Here is a 24,298-nt window from a genome sequence, read left to right as displayed (position 1 = left end):
AGCCTTTCTGCACAGACGGATCCAAATGTTACAAGCACACACACAAAAGATTAGAACCATTTTGTTTTAGAATACTGTTAAAAATTATAGTTTTCACATATGTTCAATATAGACAAATACTAATCAATTATATGTTAGAACTCTCCATTTTATGACATGAGCCTCCAGAGAATAAAATATGCTCCCCAGCTTAAACCAAGCTTTAGGATGACTATCAAAAGGATTCTGATGAAAGTACATGCATTTTAAGACTGCCAGACGTATGCATCAGATGTAGTTACTTGACCAGTTTAACTTCACCTAACTGAATCTGAACTCAGCTTCTGTCTCATGAATTAATATCAATGAGATATACATTGGTTTCTCATCAGATCAGCGCATTATGCAGATGATGTGACTACATTTCATAGACATTAAAACAGTTTAAACCATTTGGCTAAAAGCTCATTGCATCATTACACCTGTACAGAAAAGCACGCTCCTGAACGTAGAGCAAGCTCAGCTCAATGCTCTTCCAATTACAGTTACCAGAACAGGTCCCAGGATAAAACATTTTTAATATATCCATAAGAATGAGCATTGTCTTTAACTAGAGAAACTTTTATCACTAATACCCAAGAGTTAAACGGTATTAGTGTTGAAAACTACAGGTTTGCCACTGCTCGCGAAGTGGACAGGCCCGCTCTATCCTGAGTGCCAACACTCCTTTTATATATATTTGTGGTTTCTATAACGATTAACTTTTCCAAATGTAAGAAAAATAATAAAGAGTGATATTCTCAATGTGAAGATATTTATTAATAAAATCATGGTGTATTTTATATAGAAAAGTAGCAACTTAAGTAGCAAAAATCTTAGTAGCAAAAATCTAATCCTATAGCTTTGGACTCTCATAATGTAAATTTTTAGCATAATAAAAAAGTAATGAGCTACAAGTAGTATTTAAACTCTATTAGTAAAAATAACTAAATTAATTGAACCACCCCTTACAATTGTATTTTTGTTATTATCTGTGTATTTATTGCTAACTTAATTAATACTTTTAGCATCTTCTGCAAAAATGAAATTAGTGAGATTGTGCCTTTTGTTCAGGACACAGCTTTTGACCTCATTGCCAAATGTCAACCTCATTTATCAGAAAGAGAGAAATCTCAAACTTACTAAATTTCTACTGGTTTCCCACAAATTGGCAGCTAGATAAATGAAAAAGATCCAGTGTCTCCAATGCAAGCTCAACAGTTATCTGTTCTACTTTGCTTGCTGAAAGGCAAATCAACACACATGTAGATCCAAACCAGCCATAGGGTATAATTAAGGAAAGTGAAAAGAGATGAGTGACAGTGGGAAAGTTTATAGGACATGTGGTAGAAATTAAACTCCTTGGTTAGGTGTTGGAAAATAGCAGAAAGGCTGTTGGCATGTGGTGGTATGCTGAGGGAATCTGAGTGTGAACTGGGGCAATGGTGGTGAAAGAGCTGGGTTATTATCTTAGGGACCGTATACACAACAAAGAAGTCAACAGAAGCCAAACTTCAGTAGTTCTGCCCTTTTATCCAGTAACAGCTTTATGGTTCCCCTATTCTTCTTCTAAAGGACAGGGAAAAAAAACAACCAAACAGCAGAAAAACCCCAAGAACTTTACATATTTAAGCGACATTTAAGTATTTCCCAAATAAGTCAAAGCTCCAGTACCAACCCTGGGCAGCAGTCTTGCTCGTTCAGCTCACAGATACTTTCTTCTCCCTCAGTGCTGCTGATCGCGAAATAGCCATTTTCGGGGTACAAACTCAGATGACCTACTTCAGCTTATCGGCTTGACACGTTCTGCACCAGTCTGCTGTGAGCGAAAGCTCACAGGCCGAGCCCCCCAACGAAGTAGGCAGGCGGGCTCCGAGTTAGAGACGTGCCGCCGCAGCAGCCCGCGGCGCCCGGCTCGGGGCTGGGCCGCCCCTCAGAGGCCGCCCGGCGGGCGCGCAATGCTTTCACGGCGCCCGCCCGCTCGGCACCGCGCGGCGCGGCCATGCCCGCCGTCCCGCTACACCCTGCCTCCCTCCGCCACCCCCGGCGCCCGCGGGCACCTGGCCCGCCACCTCTGCCCGCCGCGGCCGGCGCAGTCCGGGGAGGAGGGTCCCCGAAGGCCAGGAAGGGGCCTGGGCCGCCCCCGGTAGGGCAGGCAGCGGCGGGAGGGCCGCGGAGAGCTCGGCGGCGGCTTCACCTACCTCTCGGCAGCGGCGGCGCTGAAGACGCGGCTCTTCCCGCTGTACCGGCGGAGAGGGGGACCTCTGTGTAACATAAAGCCGGGGGCGGCGGCGGCGGAGGGAGGCGCCGGGGGACTGAAGAGAGGGGCAATGGCTGAGGCAAAGCCGGGAGGAGGAGGAGGAGGCGGAGGAAGGGGGGATCCTGGGCTCCCTCCTCCCTACGGTCCGCGCTCAGGAGGAGGTGGGGAGCCGCCCCCCGCCGCGCCGTGCCGCACCGCCCGGGCACCGTCGCTCCTGCCTGGCCTAGCCCCCGGGGTCCCCGCCGCTCCCGCCCGCCCCCCGCGGCTCACACTTGTTTACCTTCTGCGCTGCCTAGCACGGCCGCAGGCGCCATCTTCCCCCGCGACAGGCACCCCGCGCCGGCCGTCACTTCCGCCGCCACCTGCGGGCCCGGCGGAGGAGAGGGGTGTGCGCCCTGGGCGGCGAACGGCCACCGCCGCGCTCCCGCCTCAGGCGGCCCGGCCCGGCCCGGCGGCCAATCCCCGCCCCGCGGCGTGCCCTGTCCCACCGGCACCTCCCTGCCCCGTGCAGAGCCAGGCGCCGGGCCGGCTCTGCCGCCGCCGGGAGACCGGGTACGCCCCGCGGAGAGGAGTCCCTTACCGAAGGCTTAGCGGGGACCGCACACTGCGGGGGCTTGGGCAAGCGGCACCAGCAAGCATCGTCTGCATGTGGCTCGCAAGGACGCTCAGCCGCGGCCGTCCGCCCTTGGCGGCTCGAGGTTATGGGGTTTTCTTCCACCCCTCAACCCTCAGGCCGAGTCCCGCCGCAAACAACGGCCCCTTTCCGCAAGGCTCTCAGTTTTCCCGGGCAGAAGCCCCGCGGGGCTGGTAGGGTTGCAACGCACCCCGGGAAACAGCCGCCCCTGCGAGGAGCCCGCTGAGCGCCTGCCCTGACGGTGGGCGAGCCGCAGGTGCTACCGGCCGTTCCCGGCTCCCTGCTGGCACCAGGCAGGCAGCCTTGCCAGCCGGCGTGGGAACCAGGTCACCCTGGGGCGAGCCCAAGGGGCCAGGGCCGCCAGCCACCACAGGCGCTCAGCATAGGTGCCCTTGAGCAACAAACTGCACGGAGGTCGTGGGGAACTGCAGCCCAGCCTGGGGTGAACAGAGCTTTGCCTTGGCACAAACATCACCTCCTTGCTTTATCTTGCCTTTGCCTGGCAAATTCCAACTTTATTGAGGTGAACTAAATTACATGGACCTTCGGTTTGCTACTGTCACCCCGACAACACTCGCTACCTTACTACGTACCTCCCCGTCACCTCCTATGTCACTTGCTGCTTTAAATAGCAGACCACGGGCTGCCATCTCCTCCCTGTTTATTGCTGTTCCCATCTCCTTCACTGCCTATTTTCAGTCTCTCATTACCACCCCCACCCCATTCTCGGTTTGTAAAACAAGAGCATGCCTCCTCTATAGCTGCCACCCCCAAGCTGAGTGTCCTTCCCACCTTCCACAGCTCCACACAAAGAACCAGCCATCCCACGCACTGCTTCACAAAAGACTTCCCACTGCTATTCCCACTCTCCTCAACTGCCCTCCTACCGCTCCCTCACCACCTACTTACTCCACACTACAATCAGCTTGCTCCCATTCACTCCTTCATCAGAGCGGCCTGACCGCTCTCTGCTCAGCACACTTCATACTACTCCATCTCATCTGCTTATTCAGACAGTACGTTTTCCCCATCTCCCCAGTCACTGTTTTAAAACCTGTTACTTGTGCACTTACGATGAAACAACCAACCTTTAAGTACAGTCTGTGCCAAGACAGCTACCATTCCTGTTGCCTAACTCTCAAAGGAAAGACATTCTCTCCCGTATTCATAAGGTATGTCTTCTGCCACACCAAGCATACAGCCATTCACAACTCGTACTTCAGCAAAGAAAAACTGGAGTAGAAAGGAAGTTTGTCATGCACAGAAATGATATGACCAAACCTTTGTGCATCCTCCTGCCCTCTTCAGACTTTTGACTTTCCTAGGTCAGAGAGGATGGGAAAAGCTAAGTGGGACCATGTTGGTTTTACCTGACTGTCATTTTGCTGTTTGCAGTTCGTGGCAAGCTGGGGCTTAAGATGATCTTCAGGTTTCTCCTACACGCTTCCACAGAAGACGACCTCAAACCTAGCAAAAAACAAAACCAAAAAAACCCAAAACAACAGCTTTGACATACTTATTCTCAACATTTAAAAGCACAAAACACTTCAGCCCTCCTCTCCTTCACATTGGACAATTTGCCTCTACCAAAAAAATCAAAATATGTTAATAATGCCTCAATTATAGTCTCCCAAATAAAAATGTGAGACTGTTAAATGTGGTACCTCAACAATGACCAGCAGTATCAACATTATCTTAGTTAATATTAATTTGCATAGAGATTTGGGCTGACCCCTCTGATTTAGGCAACTGTACTAAGTAGCTCCCACTGGTTTAATTGAGAGTATTGTAAGGGAAAAAATCCTGATGCAAGATTTTCAGTTATATTAATACACTATTTACCATTTCAGTAATTTTATTTTTTCTTTAATTTATTATATATGTATGAAATATACTTGATAACTCCTAGAAATATTTTTCCTGCTGTAGTTGGGGTTGTTTGGCTTGGAGAAGAGAAGGCTCTGGAGAGACCTTAAAGCAGGTGCCAGTGCCTAAAGGGGCTACAAGAAATCTGGAGAGGGACTTTTGACAAGGGCATGTAAATATAGGACAAGGGGGAATAGCTTTAAACTGAAAGAAGGGAGATTTAGATTAGATATTGGGGAAAAAATTCTTTAGTGTGAGAGTGTTGAGACATCCCTGGCAGTGTTCAAGGCCAAGTTGGACGGGGCTTTGAGCAACCTAGTCTAATGGAAGGTGTTCCTGCCCATCGCAGTGGGGTTGGAACTAGGTCATCTTTAAAGTCCCTTCCAACCCAAACCAGCCTGTGATTCTATGAAATAATAAAATATTTGCAGTCTTTATAGATTTTTCTGGGTTTTCTTCATATTACAAGTATTTCCAAAAACAGTGAAACAAGGTAATGACACCATTTCAGAACATGCAAAATGTATCATCTCATTGTTAAAATAGAAGCAACAGTTTGTGTACTTTTTTTTCTTTTTCAGATTCCTGACAGGGTTCTTGGCAAGTATTAAATCCTTTCTGAAGGCTGCTGCAAATGTGACAAAAAACTGTTTCCATAATTTTACACTGCACTGCATTATTGCATAATTTAAATGCCTAAGTAACTACATAGTCTAGTATTTTCAGTTCATTTTCATAAAAGAATGATTATGTATGCCTGGACGACGAGGCAACTACAACAAAGTATTGCATCATGTTCCCACTATACTTGTGTATCTCGGTCATAAGCTTCTACTGTCTTTCCCAGAAGTGAGATATTTTACACAGACCAAAAACATCACGTGCCCCAATGAAAGATTAGATACAAAAATTTATTTTCCAGGCCAATGCACAGAACTATTGGGTTGCAAGACAAAATGCATTTTGTCATTGGCAACACCATTGTGCACACTGTGAGGTTTCGTACCACGCGTTCATATTAATTTCTTCAAAACAAGAATGCTGGCAATGTGCTGTATCCAGCAGAACCCACTCCTAACTCGTCTCAGGGAAGAATGGAAATAGTAGTATTTGCAAAAGTGGGAGGCTACACGCATTGTTAAACCAGGCATACCAGTTTCACACAGATTTCTATCACCACATTTCAATCACGTGGCTGTCTGCTGCAAACCTGTTTTTTTGACCCAAGCAGTTAGCCAGGCAAAAACCTAACAACCGTCATGTTTTCGAGCAGGCAAAGCCACTGTTGATGAATGTGCATCTATTTCATATAACTGGTTAGTTACATTGAAACCTGTTTCTCTGATGATGGAAGAAATCTTATTAGTAGCAACATTCTCTATGTTTTTAAGAAGTTTCCAGGAAGAAGTCAATTCAATTTCCCTCGGGGAAGGGTTGTAAATTGGGCCTCTAAGCTGGGTCTCATTAATGGATCAGGGATTTTATTCAATTTTTAAAGCAGTTCTATATTGTATCCAAGACTGAAAACAGCATGCATGTGATGGGGTTTTAAGCTGTTTGGTACAGCAGACTGTAGCTGTTCATTCCTTGGGGCACTCTTGTATCCCTGTGGTCTCCCTAACACTAAGCACTCAGCCTCCAAAGGACAGTAACAAGAGAAAGGTTGAAATCCAAAATGTTACCAGGCTGATGGCCAGCAGAGATCACTAACGTATGCAGAGTAACATTCTACTGTTTAAAAAGGTAAGTGGATCACACACCAGACATGCTCATTTCCAGTACATACAAGCACATCGTGTTTGAATTTTACCACCAGGCTCCTTTCTGCTTCACACCCACTCACTGTCCCAAACAAACCTACACGGACACGCTGTTAGACATTCACCAGCACCATGAATTTCTTCTTTTTTGGCCTTTTAACCCAGCGCGGTCCCCATCCCGACCACCCTGCCGAAGCACCGGCAGTACGTTACACAGGCAGCACACACAGCACTAACAGAGGGTAACCCCGGGCCCATCGCAGACAAAAAACCACCCCGTTTCCCCAGAAACGCGCGGATGCCGCAGGCGCTCGATGCACCCCCTCACCGCCCGCCTCCCCCCCCCCCCGGCCGTTACCCGCCAGCACGCGCATGACGCCTTCCCGCCGCGCCGCCGCCGCGGACCCGCCCCGCGCACGCGCACCCGCGCGCTCCCCTGGCGGCGCCGGCGCACGCGGAGCGGCACCTGCGGCAGGCCCGGTTGCATCACCCGGCTTGAGGGCGACGGGGGTCCTTTCGCGGGCCTGCCCCGTGCCGCGCCTGAGCCGCTGCCGCTCCCCCGCGGGGCTGGTGGCGGCCCCGCGCCGCTCAGCGCGGCCGATCCCGAAGCTGGGCGTCTGCCCACCGCGGCCGGCGGGTACCGGGCCGAGCGGCGGCGGCGGCGGGGCCACGCGGAGCCGGGGGTCAGGCGGCCGCATAGGCCGCCTAGCTTCCTCTTCGTGCCAAGATGGCGGGGGACGAGGCGGGAGTGACTCTGGGGCAGCCGCACCTCAGCCGGCAGGACCTCGCCACCTTGGTGAGACCCGCCCGCGGGACCGCGGCAGGGGGCCGGGGGGCGGCGGATGCGGTCAGGGGGGCCGGGGCGGGCCGCTGGGGCGTGGGGGCGCTGGGAGGCGGAGGGGAACCGTGCCTCCCTCCGGGCCCCGCTGCGGCCGGTGAGGGCTGAGGAGGGGCGGAATGCAGGGGTCTTGGGGACGAGGAAGGCGCGTTGCCGTACGGCGGGGCTGCGGGAAGGGGTAGGTGAGAGTAGGCACGGAGCAGAGCGGCGGCGGCGGGAGCAGGTTGAGCTGGTCGCAGCGGGTTTGTGTTGGCAGGATGAGGCTTTCGCTTGCTGGTGGGGCGAGCTCCGGGCTCGGCGGGCTGGCGTGCCGGCCGTGCGGGTGAAGCTGTAGTGGCACAGCCGTGGAGACGTGCAGTTTCCTCCTTGTGAGCGTGGTCCTGCTGAGGGGGATTAAAGGCTCTTCTCTCCCCGAAGTAGAACCATAAATTGGAGTTCTGATTCCCCAGCGGGCTAGATGGGTTGGTTGCCAGCCCTGTCTTGGTCGATCTACCAAGAAAATTATCTTGACTGTCAAGAAAATCGGTTGCAGCAGTCTCTTGCTGTGGTGGTCTTGCCTGGACTGTCTCGCTTATTACACATATATGCAGACAAAACCAGTCGAAAATCCTCTTGCTGCCTCCCTGGTGTTAAGCAAGTTAGAAAAGCTTACTCATCTTTACAGTGGTAATGTTTGATAATCTTGGGGCTTGACCACAGGAATTCTTTTTGCGTTAGAGCTAAGCATGTTGATACTCTTTAGTGAAGCACGTTAGTAATTTCAGAATGTTTCTTTACTTCCTTTCGTTGTTGACCATGGCATTTGCCAGTCAGAAAGAGCACGGCTAGGCCTAGTTGGGAGCTCAGTAGGAATTACCTTTAAGGCTTGTTCTGTGTTTTTTCACTTGGCCCTTGAATGCGTACAGTTGACTGGAGCTTATAGCTGAACTTAGCCTTACATCTCTCTTGAGGAGAAAACTGCATGCGTGCATAATTGTGTGCACCAGGAACGACTCTCTTGATGACAGGATTTTGCATCATGCTTACGTGCTTGTCAGCCCACTAGCTGGTGCCATCTGCAGGTCATGTTCCCATCACTGGTTTCAGTGCGTGTAAACTTTCGTTTAAGTTAAATATACAGGAAATACAAATTTAATTGCCTGTGTTACATGGACAAATCTTGTTTTGTGTGGAACGTGAACATTATATTCATGTAACACTTGAGAATAGACTGAGTGAGCTAACATTTTCACCCAGATGTGTTTGTTTGATTGTTATGCACAGGACCTGCTTGTGACATTGTAAACAGTATGTGAATTAATGTGAATTACTCTGTGTGGGGTTATTTGTATCTTTGCAAATATTTCTGTCCTGTCCTGCACTGAGGACTCCTTTGGCATTGTGAATCTTTGCTTGAACTGAGTACCTCATTCATATGAATTCAGTGCAGGATGGAAATTAACTGTAAAGAGTTCCAAAATAGTACCGAAGAACATTTAAGTGGCTTTCCACTTTTGTCCAATGTTTGGACAAACAGCTTAAAAAAAAAGCCCTAAACCAACTCTTTCAGAGTTGTCTTTTTAACTATACGGAATGTATTCGCAAGTGTTTCATTTGCCAAGTGCTACCAGTAGGTTCATGCAACAGGCTATTGAGGAAAGCAGAACTTTTGGGGTCGTTTTTTGCATGTTTGAGCTTCTTGTTTACTTCCATCTTCAACACCTTGCAGCCTATACCAACTTAGAGCCAGAATTTTGATTTGCAACCTGTACTGATTTACAGTCAGGATTTTGTTCATCTTTTGTTCCTATTTCACATACTTAACAGACTGGAATGCATATTTAGAATTATTTTAATGAGCTTGGTTGGATTTTGCTGAATAGAACTACTGAGTAATTGTTAAGAAAGTACAGAGAGTACTTTCTAAACATTTAGATACAAGACGAATAAATTCTAAAATCTCCCTCACACAGGATGTTACCAAGTTGACGCCTCTTTCACCAGAAGTCATCAGCAGGCAAGCAACAATTAATATAGGTAAAAACAAACTTCTAAAAAAGAGGGGTGCATTAATGTGACTCTTTCTAGTGCTAGTGCAGTAGCATATGGTACCTATTTGAGAACCCTTTTTAGACACTTTTACTGAATCAGACTAGTGGGTTTATTATAAGTTTTACCAAGGTGCAGGAAGAGACTTGTTCAAACCCTTTTAACTTGAAAAGCACCGATTTTACTTTAAGAACCTTGTTGAATGAAGTGGGGAATAGTTGCTAAAGCAAAGTTTATTTTACCTTAAAATTAAGCACTGAAATGAGTTTCATGAAAATGCAAAGACCTGTCCACTGAAGGCTCAATTTAGGCTCTTGTTTCTTGAAACAAAAATTATTATGAAACCCATACATGCTTCTGATGGGAGCTCTGGCTACAGAGTTTGGGGTAATTATGTGTTGATAGTAATGGAACATTACTCAAAATTAAATTAGGGTTTATTGACAGACATTTGCTTTTACTACATAGGTACAATTGGTCATGTAGCCCATGGGAAGTCAACAGTAGTCAAAGCTATATCTGGAGTTCATACTGTCAGATTTAAAAATGAACTGGAAAGAAATATCACAATCAAGCTGGGCTATGCTAATGCAAAGGTGAGTCATTACTAAAATCTAGCAAATATGTTGCTAATATATTTCAAGGTGGCTGTAAGCTTGCAGGTAGCTAAAACTTCACGAATTAAACTTTTTCTCAATTGTTAACAATTGCTTACAGATTTACAAGCTGGATGACCCAAGCTGTTCCCGGCCAGAGTGTTACCGATCCTGTGGAAGCAGCACCCCAGATGAGTTCCCTACAGATATTCCTGGCACCAAAGGGAACTTTAAATTGGTCAGGTAACTGCTGTAAAACGTATGGTATAAATTGTGTTTACTGCCTTTTGCATAACTGAAAATAGGCAGGATTGAGCGGAAAGCTGAATGAGTTGTTAGGGCAGACCACATGTTCTTAGCGGCTGGGCACCCCTCATTAAGGTATCACCTGAATTCCTGTGGTTTTATTACTTGCAATGCGTAGTCCATGGTAGAGCACAACTGTGTCTTCTGTCCTCAGGCATCTTCAGGACTCTGAAGTCAAATTTTTCTGCAGTTAATATAAGTACATTTTAAAGCCACTAAGTTGAGAACTAATATGGACTTCACAAATGCATCCTTTAAATTTCTTTCTGGAGGGTGACCTTTGATAAACTTTTTCTTCCTAGAGGCAGAAAAGTTTTCAAAGTTCTTAATGAATGTATGAAATCTCGATGCTCAATGTGAGATCAGGCCTCTAACTTTACTTAGTTCATTTCTAGTAATGCATAGCATGGTCATTATAAACATAGTAACCACAACAGCTGTTACATGGGTCTTTACAATGGTCACTCAAATGAGAGCAACCATTTGATCTCAAACAGTCACAAAGACTGTTGTATGACAAGGTTCCTATGCTTATGTATAAAATATACACAGTGCTGTAATCAAGTATTTCCTTCCTTTCCTGAGATTCCCAGTAGAGCACTTGTTCTAACAATAACTTCTGTTGGAGAGTGACAGTCATGCAGCCATTGTTAAATTGTTGGCTAAAAGCTTTGGATTTATTTGCTTATAGTAGAGGCAGCAAATTAGTCACTTGTTTTTTGGTGGCATGCTACCAGGAAGCAAGGATTCTTCACTGAATAGGTTCAAGCAAGATGTTGTGGTTTAACCCCAGCTGGCAAATAAGTACCACACAGCTGCTTCCTCAGCCTGCCCCCGCCACCCAGGGGGACAGGGAGGAAAATGGGAAAAAAAAAATAAAACCTGTCGGCTGGGATAAGAACAGTTTAATAATTAAAAGTACAATATGTTACTACTAATAATAATAATGATGAAAAGGGAAATAACAAGAGGAGAGAGAGAAAACAAAACAGAAAACCCAAACAAAGAAAAAACTCCCATCAAAACCAAAACCCCATCAAACTCAAGTGATGCACAGTACAATTGCTCACCACCCGCCGACCGATACCCAGCCTGACCCAAGCAGTGATCTGGGTCTTCCGGGTAACTCCCCCCGGTTTATATACTGGGCGTGACGTGCTGTGGTATGGAATACCCCTTTGGCTAGTTTGGGTCAGGTGTCCTGTCTCTGCTTCCTCCCGGCTTCCCCTCCTCCCTGGCAGAGCATGAGACTGAAAAGTCCTTGATTGGGGTAAGCATTACTTAGCAACAACTAAAAGATCGGTGTGTTATCAGCATTGTTCTCAGACTAAAGCCAAAACACAGCACTGCACCAGCTACTAGAAGGAAAAATAACTATCCCAGCTGAAACCAGAACACAAGGATGTAGCGAATTAACTATTATGGTCTGCACAATAAAATCATACAGATTGTACTAAAAGGTGTAACATTGTCTCCGTAGATAAGTCTTTAAAGTGAAGTGTAATTATAACTGTGTAATTAAAGGTGCGTAATTTTCTAAAATAGGAGAACAGGAGATGTCTTTTTTTAAGAGGAATCTTGTGTGGTGTGTTTGGGGTTTTTTGGGTTGGTTTGGTTGGGGTTTTTTTGTTCTGGTGCATTTAAATCTAGTTAATTTACAAGTAAATTCATGAGATATTGAAGCAGTATCTAATATGGTTATATGGGTATCAAATCTTAAAACTCAGAAAAACTATTCAGTAGCCATTCAGTAATGTTTGTGGTTTTTTAGAACTTTTATGGAAATACTTTCAAGATATTACTTCTCGGCATGTTTTGGAATGTTTGTTTATCTATTTAAAGATGCTTTCTAACTTTCGTGTCTGCCTAGCTGCTCACATAAATCAGCCATAGAAATTGTTGATAATTGTCTTCCGGATTTCTTCTTAACCTCCTTCTGCAACAGGCATGTCTCTTTCGTGGATTGTCCTGGCCATGATATTTTGATGGCTACCATGTTGAACGGTGCAGCAGTAATGGATGCAGCTTTACTGTTGATAGGTAATGATTGCTACACAAAAGCAGAGCTCTGTTTTGTTAATATCGTAAAGCAACATTATATGGGTTTTAAAGTTTAGTGGGGTGGGTGAGCAATTAAAACAAGCGAATGCTTTTGAGATGTGTTTAAGAAAATAAAGTGATGCTACGGTGAAAATGAACCCTAACAAACTGGGTTTTAAAAAAAACATTGCTATACATACTCATTAGTCTGGTAGCTGGCCAAACTAATGGAAGATTAGTTAGGTAAGAGGAAACCTTATAGTTGTATAGTGCTGTAAAATTTATATTATTTGACTGAAATAGATTAGCTATAGGTACATTTTGAGTTTCTCTGAAGGGTCAGTTAGCTTTAAATATGTGTGTAGCCTCTGTCATTCAGGAGAGTCCACGAGCATCCACACAGACAGTAAAGTCAGATGAGTATGGGCAAAATTGAAGTACAAGAGATTTATCTTGATTCAGACATTTTTTGTTCTGATTTGCAACCAACAGGAATTGCGTAAATTCCTTTTTTTTGTATGTCTGTAGAACATACTACGTGTTCTATAGACATACAAGTGTTCTGTAACAGAACATACATATTAGTACTCTGCAATGATAAATAGTAATTACTTTACCTAGATAGGGCATGTCAACAAAGAAGAAAAACAGCTTCAGTTTAAATAGTCTGAGACAGGTGATGAGCTGTCATTCCTTCTGCCTGTTTAGGTCTAGAAAGTATGTTAGACCAATCTTCAAGTGAGATTAACCACCATAATGGCACGAGGCCAAAGTTGGCTTCTTGAATGGCTGACATCCAAACCGTGCTGATAGCTACCCTGTTCGCATACTTGATATATTTATTGTGTGTTACAGAGTTTGGGGATCTTGGCATTTTTATGGCCTTAGTGATAAGAAAATGCCATAGAATTTTAAGAAAAGGTAGACTGTCCATTATGCTACAGTCAGTACCGAGACGTCTGAAGACCTAAAGGATGTAATAAGTCGAATAGACACAAGTTAGCTGTCAGTATCTTTGGAAATTTTAGATGTGTGTTTCTACTGGGAGCAAGTAGAAGGAGGGAACCCCTGAGGCAACCTCTCATCTGTCATAGATTGTGTGGATGCTACAGCCAGCAGTTCTTGGGAAGAGTAGGTGCTTGCTAACTTGAATGCTTCACGTGTAGCTTACTGAGAGGTGACTAAGAGAGTTGTCTTTTATAAAAATACAATGGAAAGTGGATGTCCTAACTGTGGGAGTTTTGTCTATCTTTATAGTTTCTATACTGCAGTCACTTTTCTTCTTTCAGCTGGTAATGAGTCATGCCCTCAACCCCAGACCTCAGAACATCTAGCTGCTATAGAAATCATGAAACTGAAACACATTTTGATTCTACAGAATAAGATTGATTTGGTGAAGGAGAGCCAGGCTAAAGAACAGTATGAACAGATTCTTGCATTTGTACAAGGTAAGTTTTCAACAGCAGAAATACAGTTAGTGGTGGAAATTCTTCAGTGCTGGGACATGGACATAGTGGTTTTCCATTTGTTTATAGAAAAGGTTCTCTTCCTTAGATAATGCTGGTGTACATTGTCTGTTCATCTAAAAAATAGACCACTAGAGTTGCGCTTCTTGCCTCTTTCAGACTGCTTACATACAATAGTGTTAAGGCTATTGGTCAAACCTCTTTATCTAAAACTAATAGCAATAGCTCTTTTCTAGTAGCTTTTACTGAATCTTGGTATTACTTCTCCTCGGCTTGTTTCTTTGGTAGAGGTTGTACTGTGATTTTACTGCAGAACAGAAGAGAATGAAGCAGCACTTAACTAGGGCACCTTGTAGGTATAAATGTGTTCATTTCTTTTATCTAATCACAAAAGATTGGTCTTTCATCTCTTTCTGTAAGTCCAGCACACAAAGTGTTATCCTACTCTATAAAGTTCCACGTTCTGCTCAACTTTAGTTTAGTGCTCTGAGTGTCATCTTTCCCAGGAGCTTCCACTGTTTTCCCTGCTTATCTGCTTTAGCCGAGTTATGTGAAAAGCTGAGAGCTAAATTGTCAGCATCAGAAGTTGTCAGTGGGTCTTGTGGAGGTAATTTTTTAGGTTTGTTTGTTATTTGTAGTTCAGAATTGTTGCCATGCATAAGCTGTTCATAACAGCTATGTCAGAGTGGCTTAATGGGTAAATTTGGAGTTTGAGAATCTGCGTTATCACCAAAAAAAAAAGATAATTAAAACTAATAATATTTAACAAGCCTTGATAACTAAATGCATCCTTCCATAAAATTATAATTTTTCTAAAATATATATTTGTATTGGAAAACTTAGAAAGCACGTATCATTAAATTGATTGATAGTTTAGTTTGTCAGAATAAAATTTGACTGTAAAATTAATACTGCTGTATCAAATACTGAGATGTCTGATTTCTCTGAGGAAGTTACCTTAAGAAAATTTCAGATCTCAATGTAGGAAGTGAATTCTCCCTCAGAGCAGAAGATTACCTTGCACAATGTTCAGTGTTTAGAGAGCAATTGTAAAGTTCTTCAGTTCCTAAAGCACCATAAGGGTTGATTCAGAATGCCTCAAAAAGTAGGTCTGGCTGGTTTGAACTAAAATGTTGAAGGGAAAGATAAGTGCTCTGATACTTACTGCTTTGGGAAATACACATGAAGTGTGCATTGAAATTCATTAGTATTTTTATCAATGACAGAGCACTTGGTCATGTTACTGTAAACGCTATATTAAGGCTTGATGGTGAACTTTATTTTGATTCAGGTACAGTTGCAGAAGGAGCTCCAATAATTCCAATCTCAGCACAGTTGAAATACAACATTGAGGTAGTTTGTGAGTATATAGTGAAGAAAATCCCAGTCCCTCTGCGAGACTTCACATCTGAACCAAGGCTTATTGGTATGTAGATGCTTAGGTCTGGCCTTTTGTGGCTAACCGTTTCCTACAGGTATCTAAATTTAAACCAGCATGAGCTGAATGCGCTAAAAAGAGGTAGGTTTAAAAGGAGTATTTAGTGTGCTCCTGTTTTAAAACTTGCATATTTTCTGAGAGCTGTATTGTTTGTTCATAGTTAACTGCTATAGCTCAATCTGTTTGAGGTAACTGCTGCATTTTCTATGTGTATGACAGCACTAAAATGCAATAAGGATGAGAAATTTATCTGTCTTAAAACATTCCTTTAGTTGCTGTGAACTTAAATTTGATTTAACAAAGTACTGAAAAACTGCTGAATGTGAAAATTAAATTATTTCCATGAAAAACTTATAGGTAGCCTGCTTAGATTTTGCGTGTTAATCTCCCATCTCATAATTGTCAGTCTTGGTTCTTGTCCAGCATATATGAAATTCGATTCCACTACGATGAAGCCATTTTTATGCTCTTTTTTCCACATAAAACATGGGAGACCTACAAAACATGCTAAGAATGCAGAAAAATCAGCCACATTAAAACAAGGTTACAATATTCACATTTAACATCGTGAATATTGAAGGAGTTTTGTAATACCATTTATCATTGCTTTCTTTTTCAGATCTTTAACTTAATTTCTGCTATGCAGAAACAGTTATTTAAAACATTTATGTATATGAACAGTTGTTTGGTTTTTTTGAGAAGAAAATCAACTATATACTTAAAAATTGGGAGTAAAATATTAATCGTATTTTAGTGTTCTTCCTGAATTACATTTTTGTAATATTTATGAGTATGTGTATACCTTCATTAGAATAGGGAAGCAAAGTTGCTAAAGACACTCATTCTTTAAGAAACTGATCTCGAGTATAAACCTGGTCTATGCTTTTCAGTAATTAGGTCTTTTGATGTCAACAAGCCTGGCTGTGAAGTTGACGACCTTAAGGGAGGTGTAGCTGGTGGCAGTATTCTAAAGGGTGTTCTAAAGGTAACCTTTTCCCTTTCTTGTCTGGAGATTTATATTGATAATGAGTACAAAACGAATCTATGTAATTGATTTTATTTAAAAAAGACACGGAATACAGTCAGGTGGCACTTACTCTTTCTGTATGTGCCCCTTTTTTGCTTTCCTGGTTTACACTGCTTTTTTTTTTTTTTTTTTAAATATATTGTTGTTACTGCAGCCTTTTGCTAACAATGATACTGATTTCATTGCTTACAAAAATTGAGAGTGCCTTTTTTTTTTTTCTCCCTGTCCTACCACTTTTATTTGCTGAATTACAGGGGGAAAGGGAGAGCAAAAAGTACCTTGGAAGTACTTTAAAAGTACCTTGGAAGTACTTTAAAAGTACCTTGGAAGCATGTGTGGGTTCCCACACGTCCCACTTCCTCATTTAAGTATTCTGTTTATTTTAAAATTTTTACTTTGCTTGTGGGATATTGTCAGTAGATGGAAGCTTTAAAAGTTGCTCTGCTGGACTGGAAAGCAAACCACACCTTGGAACATTTATGCAACCTGTATTTTCTTTGTCTTGTGGTTTATTAATGCTGATCAATTACACCAGTCGAATTAACTCATTTTTTCTCAATGCTGTAACATTTCTAAATGACATGTTATTTAAGAAAAATCTAAAATTAAAATATTGGCATTATTGCTGTTTAAAGATCCTTTGCTCAAGAAGTTCTACAAATTATACTGAAAAGAAAATTGATTGTTATATTGGCTGTGAGCTACAGAGCTTTCAGTATTGTTTGGTTTGCAGTAAACAGTGCAACAGAAGTCCTAGAAGTTCTGCAGTGGCCCAGAACCAAGGACTTGTATAAGTAGTGGATCTTGGGATAAGTAGGTCTTGTCTGTGACTAGTAGTTAGCTTTATGTTCCTGTGAAATCACAAGTTAATCACCTTTTCATTTTCATAATTAGGTGGGCCAGGAAATTGAGGTCCGGCCTGGTATTGTATCCAAGGACAGTGAAGGAAAACTCATGTGCAAGCCAATCTTTTCCAAAATTGTGTCACTCTTTGCTGAACACAATGATCTACAATATGCTGCTCCAGGAGGTCTTATAGGTGAGAATATTCTCTTGTGAGAAGTATTATTTCTTCATCCTTATGAAGTGAAAACATTTGTTTCATTTAACAATTCCAGTGTAGTAAACAAAAAGGCTATGAGGAATTTCAAGTAACTCATGTATAGAGGGAGGCACAGCATGGGTGTGAAAATCAGATATTTAATAAATAAATAATTTTCCTGAATGTCAGTGGCCAACGCAGATCAACTTGCACTGTTAATTGTACCAGCTTTAACAGTAGAATATTTCTTCATCTGTTTAGACAGAGCTTGCAGTCTTGCTGACGTTCTGAAAGTGCTGTTCCAAGTAGTAGGGAATTCCCAGTACCTTCTCAGTTTGTTGTTTTCACATCTCCTTCAAGTCACTGTGACAGCTACCTTTCAGTTACTCCTTGTGATCTTCCTTGTTGTGTTGTAGGTGTTGGAACTAAGATTGATCCAACTTTGTGTCGGGCTGACCGAATGGTAGGTCAGGTCCTTGGTGCCGTTGGAGCGCTGCCAGAAATATTTACAGAGCTAGAGATTTCCTATTTCTTGCTGAGACGACTATTAGGTGTGCGCACTGAAGGAGACAAGAAAGCTGCAAAGGTCTGTACCCCTTTTTCTGGGTTTGAGGGTTTTTTTTCTGCTTTCCAAGTTTCATTAGGTTATAGATTATTTTGGTCTTATGCAGTAGTTTTGTCTCCCTGTTCATGTATGTTTGTCATTAAATTTACCTGGTTATTTAGTATTACAGAAGAATGCTTTTCAGATGAGTAGGAATTCATATCAGAGTACTTTTAAGTAGCGTAAAGTATTTATGTGTCCTGAAGTTAGGTATGCTATGAAACATACTGGTGGTTGTTTTCCTTTGCTATCAGCCTACTTGTTTGTGCAATAGTTTTGTACAGGTACTGATCTACTTCCTAGTTACATGCTTTTTGTAGATTCTCTCTGTGAAGAACTTTTTAAAGATAAGTATTTTTGAAATGCTATTGTTGAAAAGAAACTGAACTTGATGTATGGCAGAGTCTTGTGTTCCATGGTCTATTTTACACAAATCAGACTAAAATATCATAGTTTTCCTCATTAGCATTAAAATCTGTAAACTGTTTCATGCAACAGTAAGTGCTTCAGCGCTCTCTTTATCCTGTGAAATTAACTCTTTTTTTGAGAAATCATTTTGATGGAAGTAGGCATAAGGGAAATGAGAATATCCACGTAATTTGAAAGAATGGTATCATGTTCCAATTTGTAGCAATATCTGAGACTGTTTACACTTTAGTGTAGTATGTGCAATCATCAGGATGTTTTATAGAAAACGTAGAGAAATGCCAAGAAAGCGTATCATACCAGGAACTTGCAGTACTACCTACACAATGTATTTATGTATTTGTCCTTTCACATATAAACTTTATCCACTGACTCTCTGCGTGGTTTGAGTGTGTATATATTTACAGTTGTTACAAAAAAAGTTGTATCTTTTTTTTTTGGTAGCAGGTAGGTAAGAGAAGATACTCAATATTGTCTGTGGTATTTTTTTTTTAATAAAAAAATAAAGTAAAGCTTATGTTTCAGAGTTTTGTATGTCTGCCTTCAGGTGCAAAAATTATCGAAGAATGAAGTTTTAATGGTAAACATAGGATCCTTGTCTACTGGAGGGAGAGTCAGTGCAGTAAAGGCTGATTTGGGGAAGATCGTGCTAACTAACCCAGTATGCACAGAAGTGGGAGAAAAAATTGCCCTGAGTCGAAGAGTTGAGAAACACTGGCGGTAAGTTGGTGCTAAATAGGTAGAACACATGGCTGTATTATTGTTAACAAAAAAATACATGGATCTGATTTTCTTCTAGAATAGGTAAGTGTATGTCTGTGTTAAAAACTCCTCTGGATTTTCTAAGACATGGATGCCATTATTATAGAATGCTTAATATCATTATTAGCCTCTTTTTTTTTTAAAGCAGCATTATAATTGGGTAGATACCTACAGATGAGGAAACAGCTGAGGTTTGTGGTTTGTTGCTCCAGCTGTAAATTGAGCTAACAGTAGACAATCTTGGGCCAGCAGTTTGGAAATTCTAATAATGTTAAGCCAAAGCCTGTCTTTATACACACGCAAGTCAATGCTGTGCTGCCTGTGGAGCTGTATGTGACTTCTAGCACAACCTTGCAGTAGTACCAGGGGAACAGAGGAGGGACATTCTACGGTTTAAGTATTTTATGTACTATGAGCAGAGAGGAAAGAAAGAAGTATCAACTGGATTAGCCCATTCTCATTACAAATATAGAACAAGTGCACAGAAGCATCTGGAGGCTGAAAATCATGCGCAGAATTGGTTCATGATTCATTCTGACTTAGGCCCATACTTCTTTTTAGATGATTATGCATACTGTACCTGTTAATTGTTCCATAAGACTACATGAGTATCATAAGAACATATTGGTATTTAGATTTGTTGACCCTGCACAGCTCCTGCAGTGTAAGGGAACACAGCCATTTTTATAAGAAGTCTGCACTGTATGAAAAAAACAAGCTTTAAACATGAGATGCATATTTCTTTTTCAGATCAACAAGAAAGCATAGATTGGAACTTAGTGCTTGCTGTCAGAGCTAGCTGACAAATTAAGGAAGAGATTATTCCTTGACAAAAACAAGAAAAAAGATAGCATGTCTTGAATAGGAGAAAAGAAAAATAGACAGGACCCAATTCAAGTCAGGGAAAACAGAAGGAAATGGAGAAACTATTTATATTGGAAATCATGCTTTGCCTTTTTTTTTTTTTTTTTTTTTAAGCTATAGACTGGTAGCCTTTCCAAAGTTGAATGTGGGTTTTGTTGCTTCTGAAGATTACTTTCCACTTGAAAAACATGACCAAATTTTGCCAAAAAGCTCACTTGTTTCTAGCTTATGCGTTGGACAAGTAGTGGCAGCCTGTTATAAAGACCCTGTTATTAAAAAGTTACCTTCTATGCTGAAGTTTGAGAAAAGGGAAACAAGGCAAACTGGGAAGACCAGCATAATAAAATCCAATTGAAGTAAAGATAATGTACAGTTGGTACTGTGAAAAGGAAGCTGTAGCCTGAGGCAATGGAGTACTGAAAACATGGAAGACTGCGAGAAAGCAACAGACGAAAAGGAGGTATAAATTAGAGAATGAGTATATAGAGGGATAGAGATTAAACAACAAGTGGCCAAGCAAACAGGATACACTAGTGATTCCAAGGAACAGTAAATTCAAAGGTGGACTAGTTATAACCTATGGATATGGTCCTAAAAAGTGGGCAGTGCTGGGCTAATACACTTTATTTCCTTTTCTGGTGTCCAGAGACCTGCTCTGCTGCTTAGCAAATTAGATCAAGATGCACATGTGGTTTCTGCGTATCTCCTTGCTAGAAACTGGGAATGTTTTACAGACAGTTGTATCGATAACATGGGCTGCCTGCTGGCTGTGGAAATGGACATCATTTATTTAAAAAAGCTTATTTTTCTGAGGTAACAGCTGCCTATAACAGGGGCCTTAATTTTAACAACTGTAAATAGTAGAACTTACCCAAGAGTTGAGTTACCTTTATAGGTTTCATGTTCATTGAGAGTTAGAGCTCTGTAATTTTGCTGTCACCTTGTCTGAATTTTAATATTTTCATTTCATGTTGAACTTAATGCAGCACTTCAGGCATAGGTGAAAGGAGATCAAGCTGTGAACAGATTTGCAGTCCACCAGTACATCATGTTGCAACACTGTCAGATTTTTAGTTTATTGTTCAAAGGTACATCCTTTGATGGTTACAAAACCATACAAATGTTCTCTGTCCCTCATCCTTTTTTATTCTGTGTTTCCAGCAACCAGTCTTAAGTCTTGTAGGATGTTTTGAGTGGGAGACAAGTGGAGAAAATTCAGATTGTGAGAACTGAAGGGATAAGAATGACAGAAGGATGTTGATTTATTCAGGATATTTCTGAGTACTATTGAAAGTAATATAAACTGTTTTTCTTTTTTCAGTTTAATTGGTTGGGGTCAAATCAGAAGAGGAGTGACAATCAAGCCAACTGTTGATGATGACTGAAGAACAAAAGAGTGTGCTTCATTTTTAAAGATGAAGTGCCTATTTCTATTTTGGAGGGGGTATATTTTCACAGTGGAATTGGAAGCTGTGCAAACAGTATCTTTGAGTTGTATGGCTGTCCTTGTAAGTTTTATTGAATTTTACCCTCTTACTAAAATACTAGTCACTATCACCATTAAAAAGTGTAAAAGAATTGGCGTAGAAGTGGGTTTAACTATCCACATCTTGGTAGAAAATAATTGTACATGTCTCATGGCATGTCTAATTTATGTTATTTTGTTTCAGACATACCTGTTTAATATCAGTCAAGCCAACCCCAGTGTAACACACAAACCATAAATCTGGTATTGAAATAAAATATTGCTTATTTTCATTAATACTATTTTTCTGAGTAACAAAAGACTGCAGTGATTGTTCAACCAGTGCAAGCATTAAAAGCAAAAACCCAAACTCTTCTTGAAGACTAGTACCCTTTCTGCACAATGTCTTGTTTTGTTTAGACAACTGTTTACAGCAAGATCTTCCTTCATTTTTATCATCCTGACTTCAGGATTCTAGCTGTATTACACTTTGCAGTTAGGATGGCAATCCTAACTTTGACTTTAATTTGACTTTAATTTGTCATTTCCAATATTACAAGGAGTTTTGGATAAACCCCTGAAGAAAAACAACAAGTAAACTGGATCTGAACTGGCAGCACTGGTTTTGACCTTGTCTTAAAAGGGATTTGTGAAAAAAAAAGTGATTAATTTGAAACATGGCTGTTAGTCATCATGAAACTTTGTACGGATGACCTGGGAGCTGTTTGTAAAGTGGGAGTAAACCAATTATTTCAAATTGAGCAAATTTTAGCTGTGATCTTAAGCTATAAAGTATGTGTAGAAGGGAATGATTTGGGGGAGGGAGAGGTGTGGAATTCAGAATGAGATGAGGAAAAGGCATAAAGCCACTTTTGCTTAGCTAGCATGAATCACACTCCTTAGGAGAAAATATAATGGAATAAACTTACTGTAGGATGCTAATACTTTCATCCATTTAGATTTAACTTCTTCATTTGTACTAGTACACATAGTTCTAGGTATTTTATATACTAGGCTATTTAATAAGTCATGTTACTTTCCATATTTTTATACAAAGTACTGTGTTTATTTTCAAAGCCTGGTTTCAGGTGTATTTAATATTGTCAAGGGCACTCTAAAGGTAAATACTATTTCATCAAAAAGTACTTTGATGAAGTGGCTTGAGTTTTGTTCCTGATTTTGCATTGGTTTTGGGGTTCCCTTACTCCATTTACATTCCTGTATTCAGTTTCTCCATTTGTAAAGTACTTCTACCTCACATGGCGTTGAGAGTAAATACATTAATTTTTGTGTAATGCTTCTCTTTTTTAGAAGAGAGTTAGCTATAGTTCTTCCTAATTCTCCTAGTGCTTGACCAGTATACAGTCATGAATGTGTCTGTTTCAAAGACTGCATCTTCCATGCTTTGGAAACTCATTTCTGTAACTCTGAGTTCTAGGAACTTGGATACCACCTTATGTTAGTTTGGGAGCATGCGGATGAGCACAAAAGAGAAAGTCACCTGCTGCAGAGTGCTAGGATGACACCGCCACCACCATGGTGAAGTCTAGTCCAGAGTTCTTCCTAAATGCACTGAATGTGTGGAACGTTCAGCAGTACAGAAATGCTGAACTGCTTCCGAGAAACTGGTTAAGCACCCACAAGTGTTTTTAGGCATCCAGATAATCTGGAGATTGGGCTTTGATCTCTTGATCTGCAATTTAAAAAATAGAAGTGCCATAGTCTTTCCAAAACACTTCACGTACTCCTTCACTTGGATAGGCAATAAATGCAAAGTACTAGTATTATCATCCTAGGATTAGTAGCCAGCCTTCATTCTTCCAGCTAAATAGCCCTAGGTCATTACTTAATTTAGGTCTAAAACGTGATTTGATACTGCTGTAGTTGATACCAGGTTTATTAGGTAGGTACATGTTACCAGTAATGTTAAGATATGCTTTATGGAATTGTAGAATCAACTAGGTTGGAAAAGACCTTTAAAATCATCCCAAGTCCAACCATTACCCCAGGACTGCCAAGTCCACCACTAAACCATGTCACTGAGGGCCTCATCCACAGAGTTTTTGAACACTTCCAAGGATGGTCATTCCACCATTTCCCTGCACAGCCAGTTCCAATGCCTGACCACCCTTTCGGTTGAAGAAATTTTTCCTAGTCTCTAAGCTTTTCCCAGGACAGCTTGAGGCTGTTTCCTCTTGTCCTATCACTTGTTACTTGGGAAGAGTAACCAGCCACCTCCTCTCTCCATCCTCCTTTCAGGCAGTTGTAGAGAGTGATGAAGTCCCCCCTGAGCCTTCCCTTCTCCAGGCTAAACACCCCCAGTTCCCTCAGCCATTCCTCCTAAGACTTATTCTCCAGACCCTTCACCAGCTTCGTTGCCCTTCTCTGGACCCGCTCCAACACCTTAATCTCTCTCGTAATGAGGGGCCCTCATTATGAAAATGTCTTGTTCCCTCCTAAATATTAAGTACTATTTTGGTTTTCTGATGGTGTGTGCAGGAACTGGCAGGAACTACAGAGAGAAGAGAGGCAATGAAGTGCCAGGATAGCGAATTTTGCCTCTGGCCCCTTCTTGCATCAGCCTGCTTTCACAGCAGCTCTTCCAGGGCAGGGCTAGGATTTTTTTAGCAGCCCCCTCCCAAGGCAGTTTCTTATATTCTGTTTTCTCTTTCCTTCCAGTGGTAGACTTGGGTTTGTTATTTGTGCATGTATGCTGTGTCATGCAGAAGAGTCGCCTAAGAGTGGCATGGTTGTTAACTGAAGTGCGTCTGGCCCAAAGTCTGTTCCTGATCCTTCCCAAGAAAAGAAGGGAGGTTAGGAGCATGTCTGAGGTGACAGCTATGGTTTCCATATGACAA

The 24,298-nt window shown here is 42.0% G+C and overlaps 3 protein-coding genes and 1 long non-coding RNA gene across 8 annotated transcripts in view; 3 read left to right on the top strand and 1 right to left on the bottom strand.

The window, feature by feature from the left end:
• Positions 1–6,945, bottom strand: part of KLHL15 (kelch like family member 15) — a 28,964-nt gene extending 22,019 nt beyond the window's left edge. For 2 of the 5 annotated variants that reach the window (XM_030470786.1, XM_030470803.1), the window contains exons 1-2: positions 2,559–2,695; positions 2,220–2,333 (exon numbers count right to left, since the gene is read on the bottom strand). The gene's annotated coding sequence lies outside the window, so the exon portion shown is untranslated. The other 3 variants (XM_030470811.1, XM_030470776.1, XM_030470794.1) reach the window with 3 other exon arrangements.
• LOC115603911 (proline-rich protein HaeIII subfamily 1-like) lies at positions 2,349–3,089 on the top strand. The gene has a single exon (XM_030476390.1). The coding sequence runs from the start codon at positions 2,349–2,351 to the stop codon at positions 3,087–3,089; it is 741 nt and encodes a 246-aa protein (XP_030332250.1).
• Positions 6,927–22,082, top strand: EIF2S3 (eukaryotic translation initiation factor 2 subunit gamma). The gene is made up of 12 exons (XM_030470825.1): positions 6,927–7,334; positions 9,329–9,392; positions 9,873–10,000; positions 10,122–10,243; positions 12,252–12,346; positions 13,636–13,794; positions 15,104–15,238; positions 16,141–16,235; positions 17,172–17,316; positions 17,736–17,905; positions 18,897–19,069; positions 21,297–22,082. Exons 1-12 carry the CDS (start codon positions 7,266–7,268, stop codon positions 21,358–21,360), a joined length of 1,419 nt encoding a protein of 472 aa, XP_030326685.1. The 5' UTR covers positions 6,927–7,265; the 3' UTR covers positions 21,361–22,082.
• LOC115601201 lies at positions 19,076–20,421 on the top strand. Its single transcript, XR_003989258.1, has 2 exons — positions 19,076–19,508; positions 19,544–20,421. It is a non-coding gene; the product is annotated as an uncharacterized LOC115601201 (long non-coding RNA).
• Positions 22,083–24,298: the final 2,216 nt, after the last annotated feature.

The sequence above is a fragment of the Strigops habroptila genome, chromosome 2 (genome assembly GCF_004027225.2).
Source record: "Strigops habroptila isolate Jane chromosome 2, bStrHab1.2.pri, whole genome shotgun sequence".
Lineage (NCBI taxonomy): Eukaryota > Metazoa > Chordata > Aves > Psittaciformes > Psittacidae > Strigops > Strigops habroptila.
Note: the sequence above shows the minus strand (reverse complement) of the source record. Positions and strands in the feature narration are given on the sequence as shown.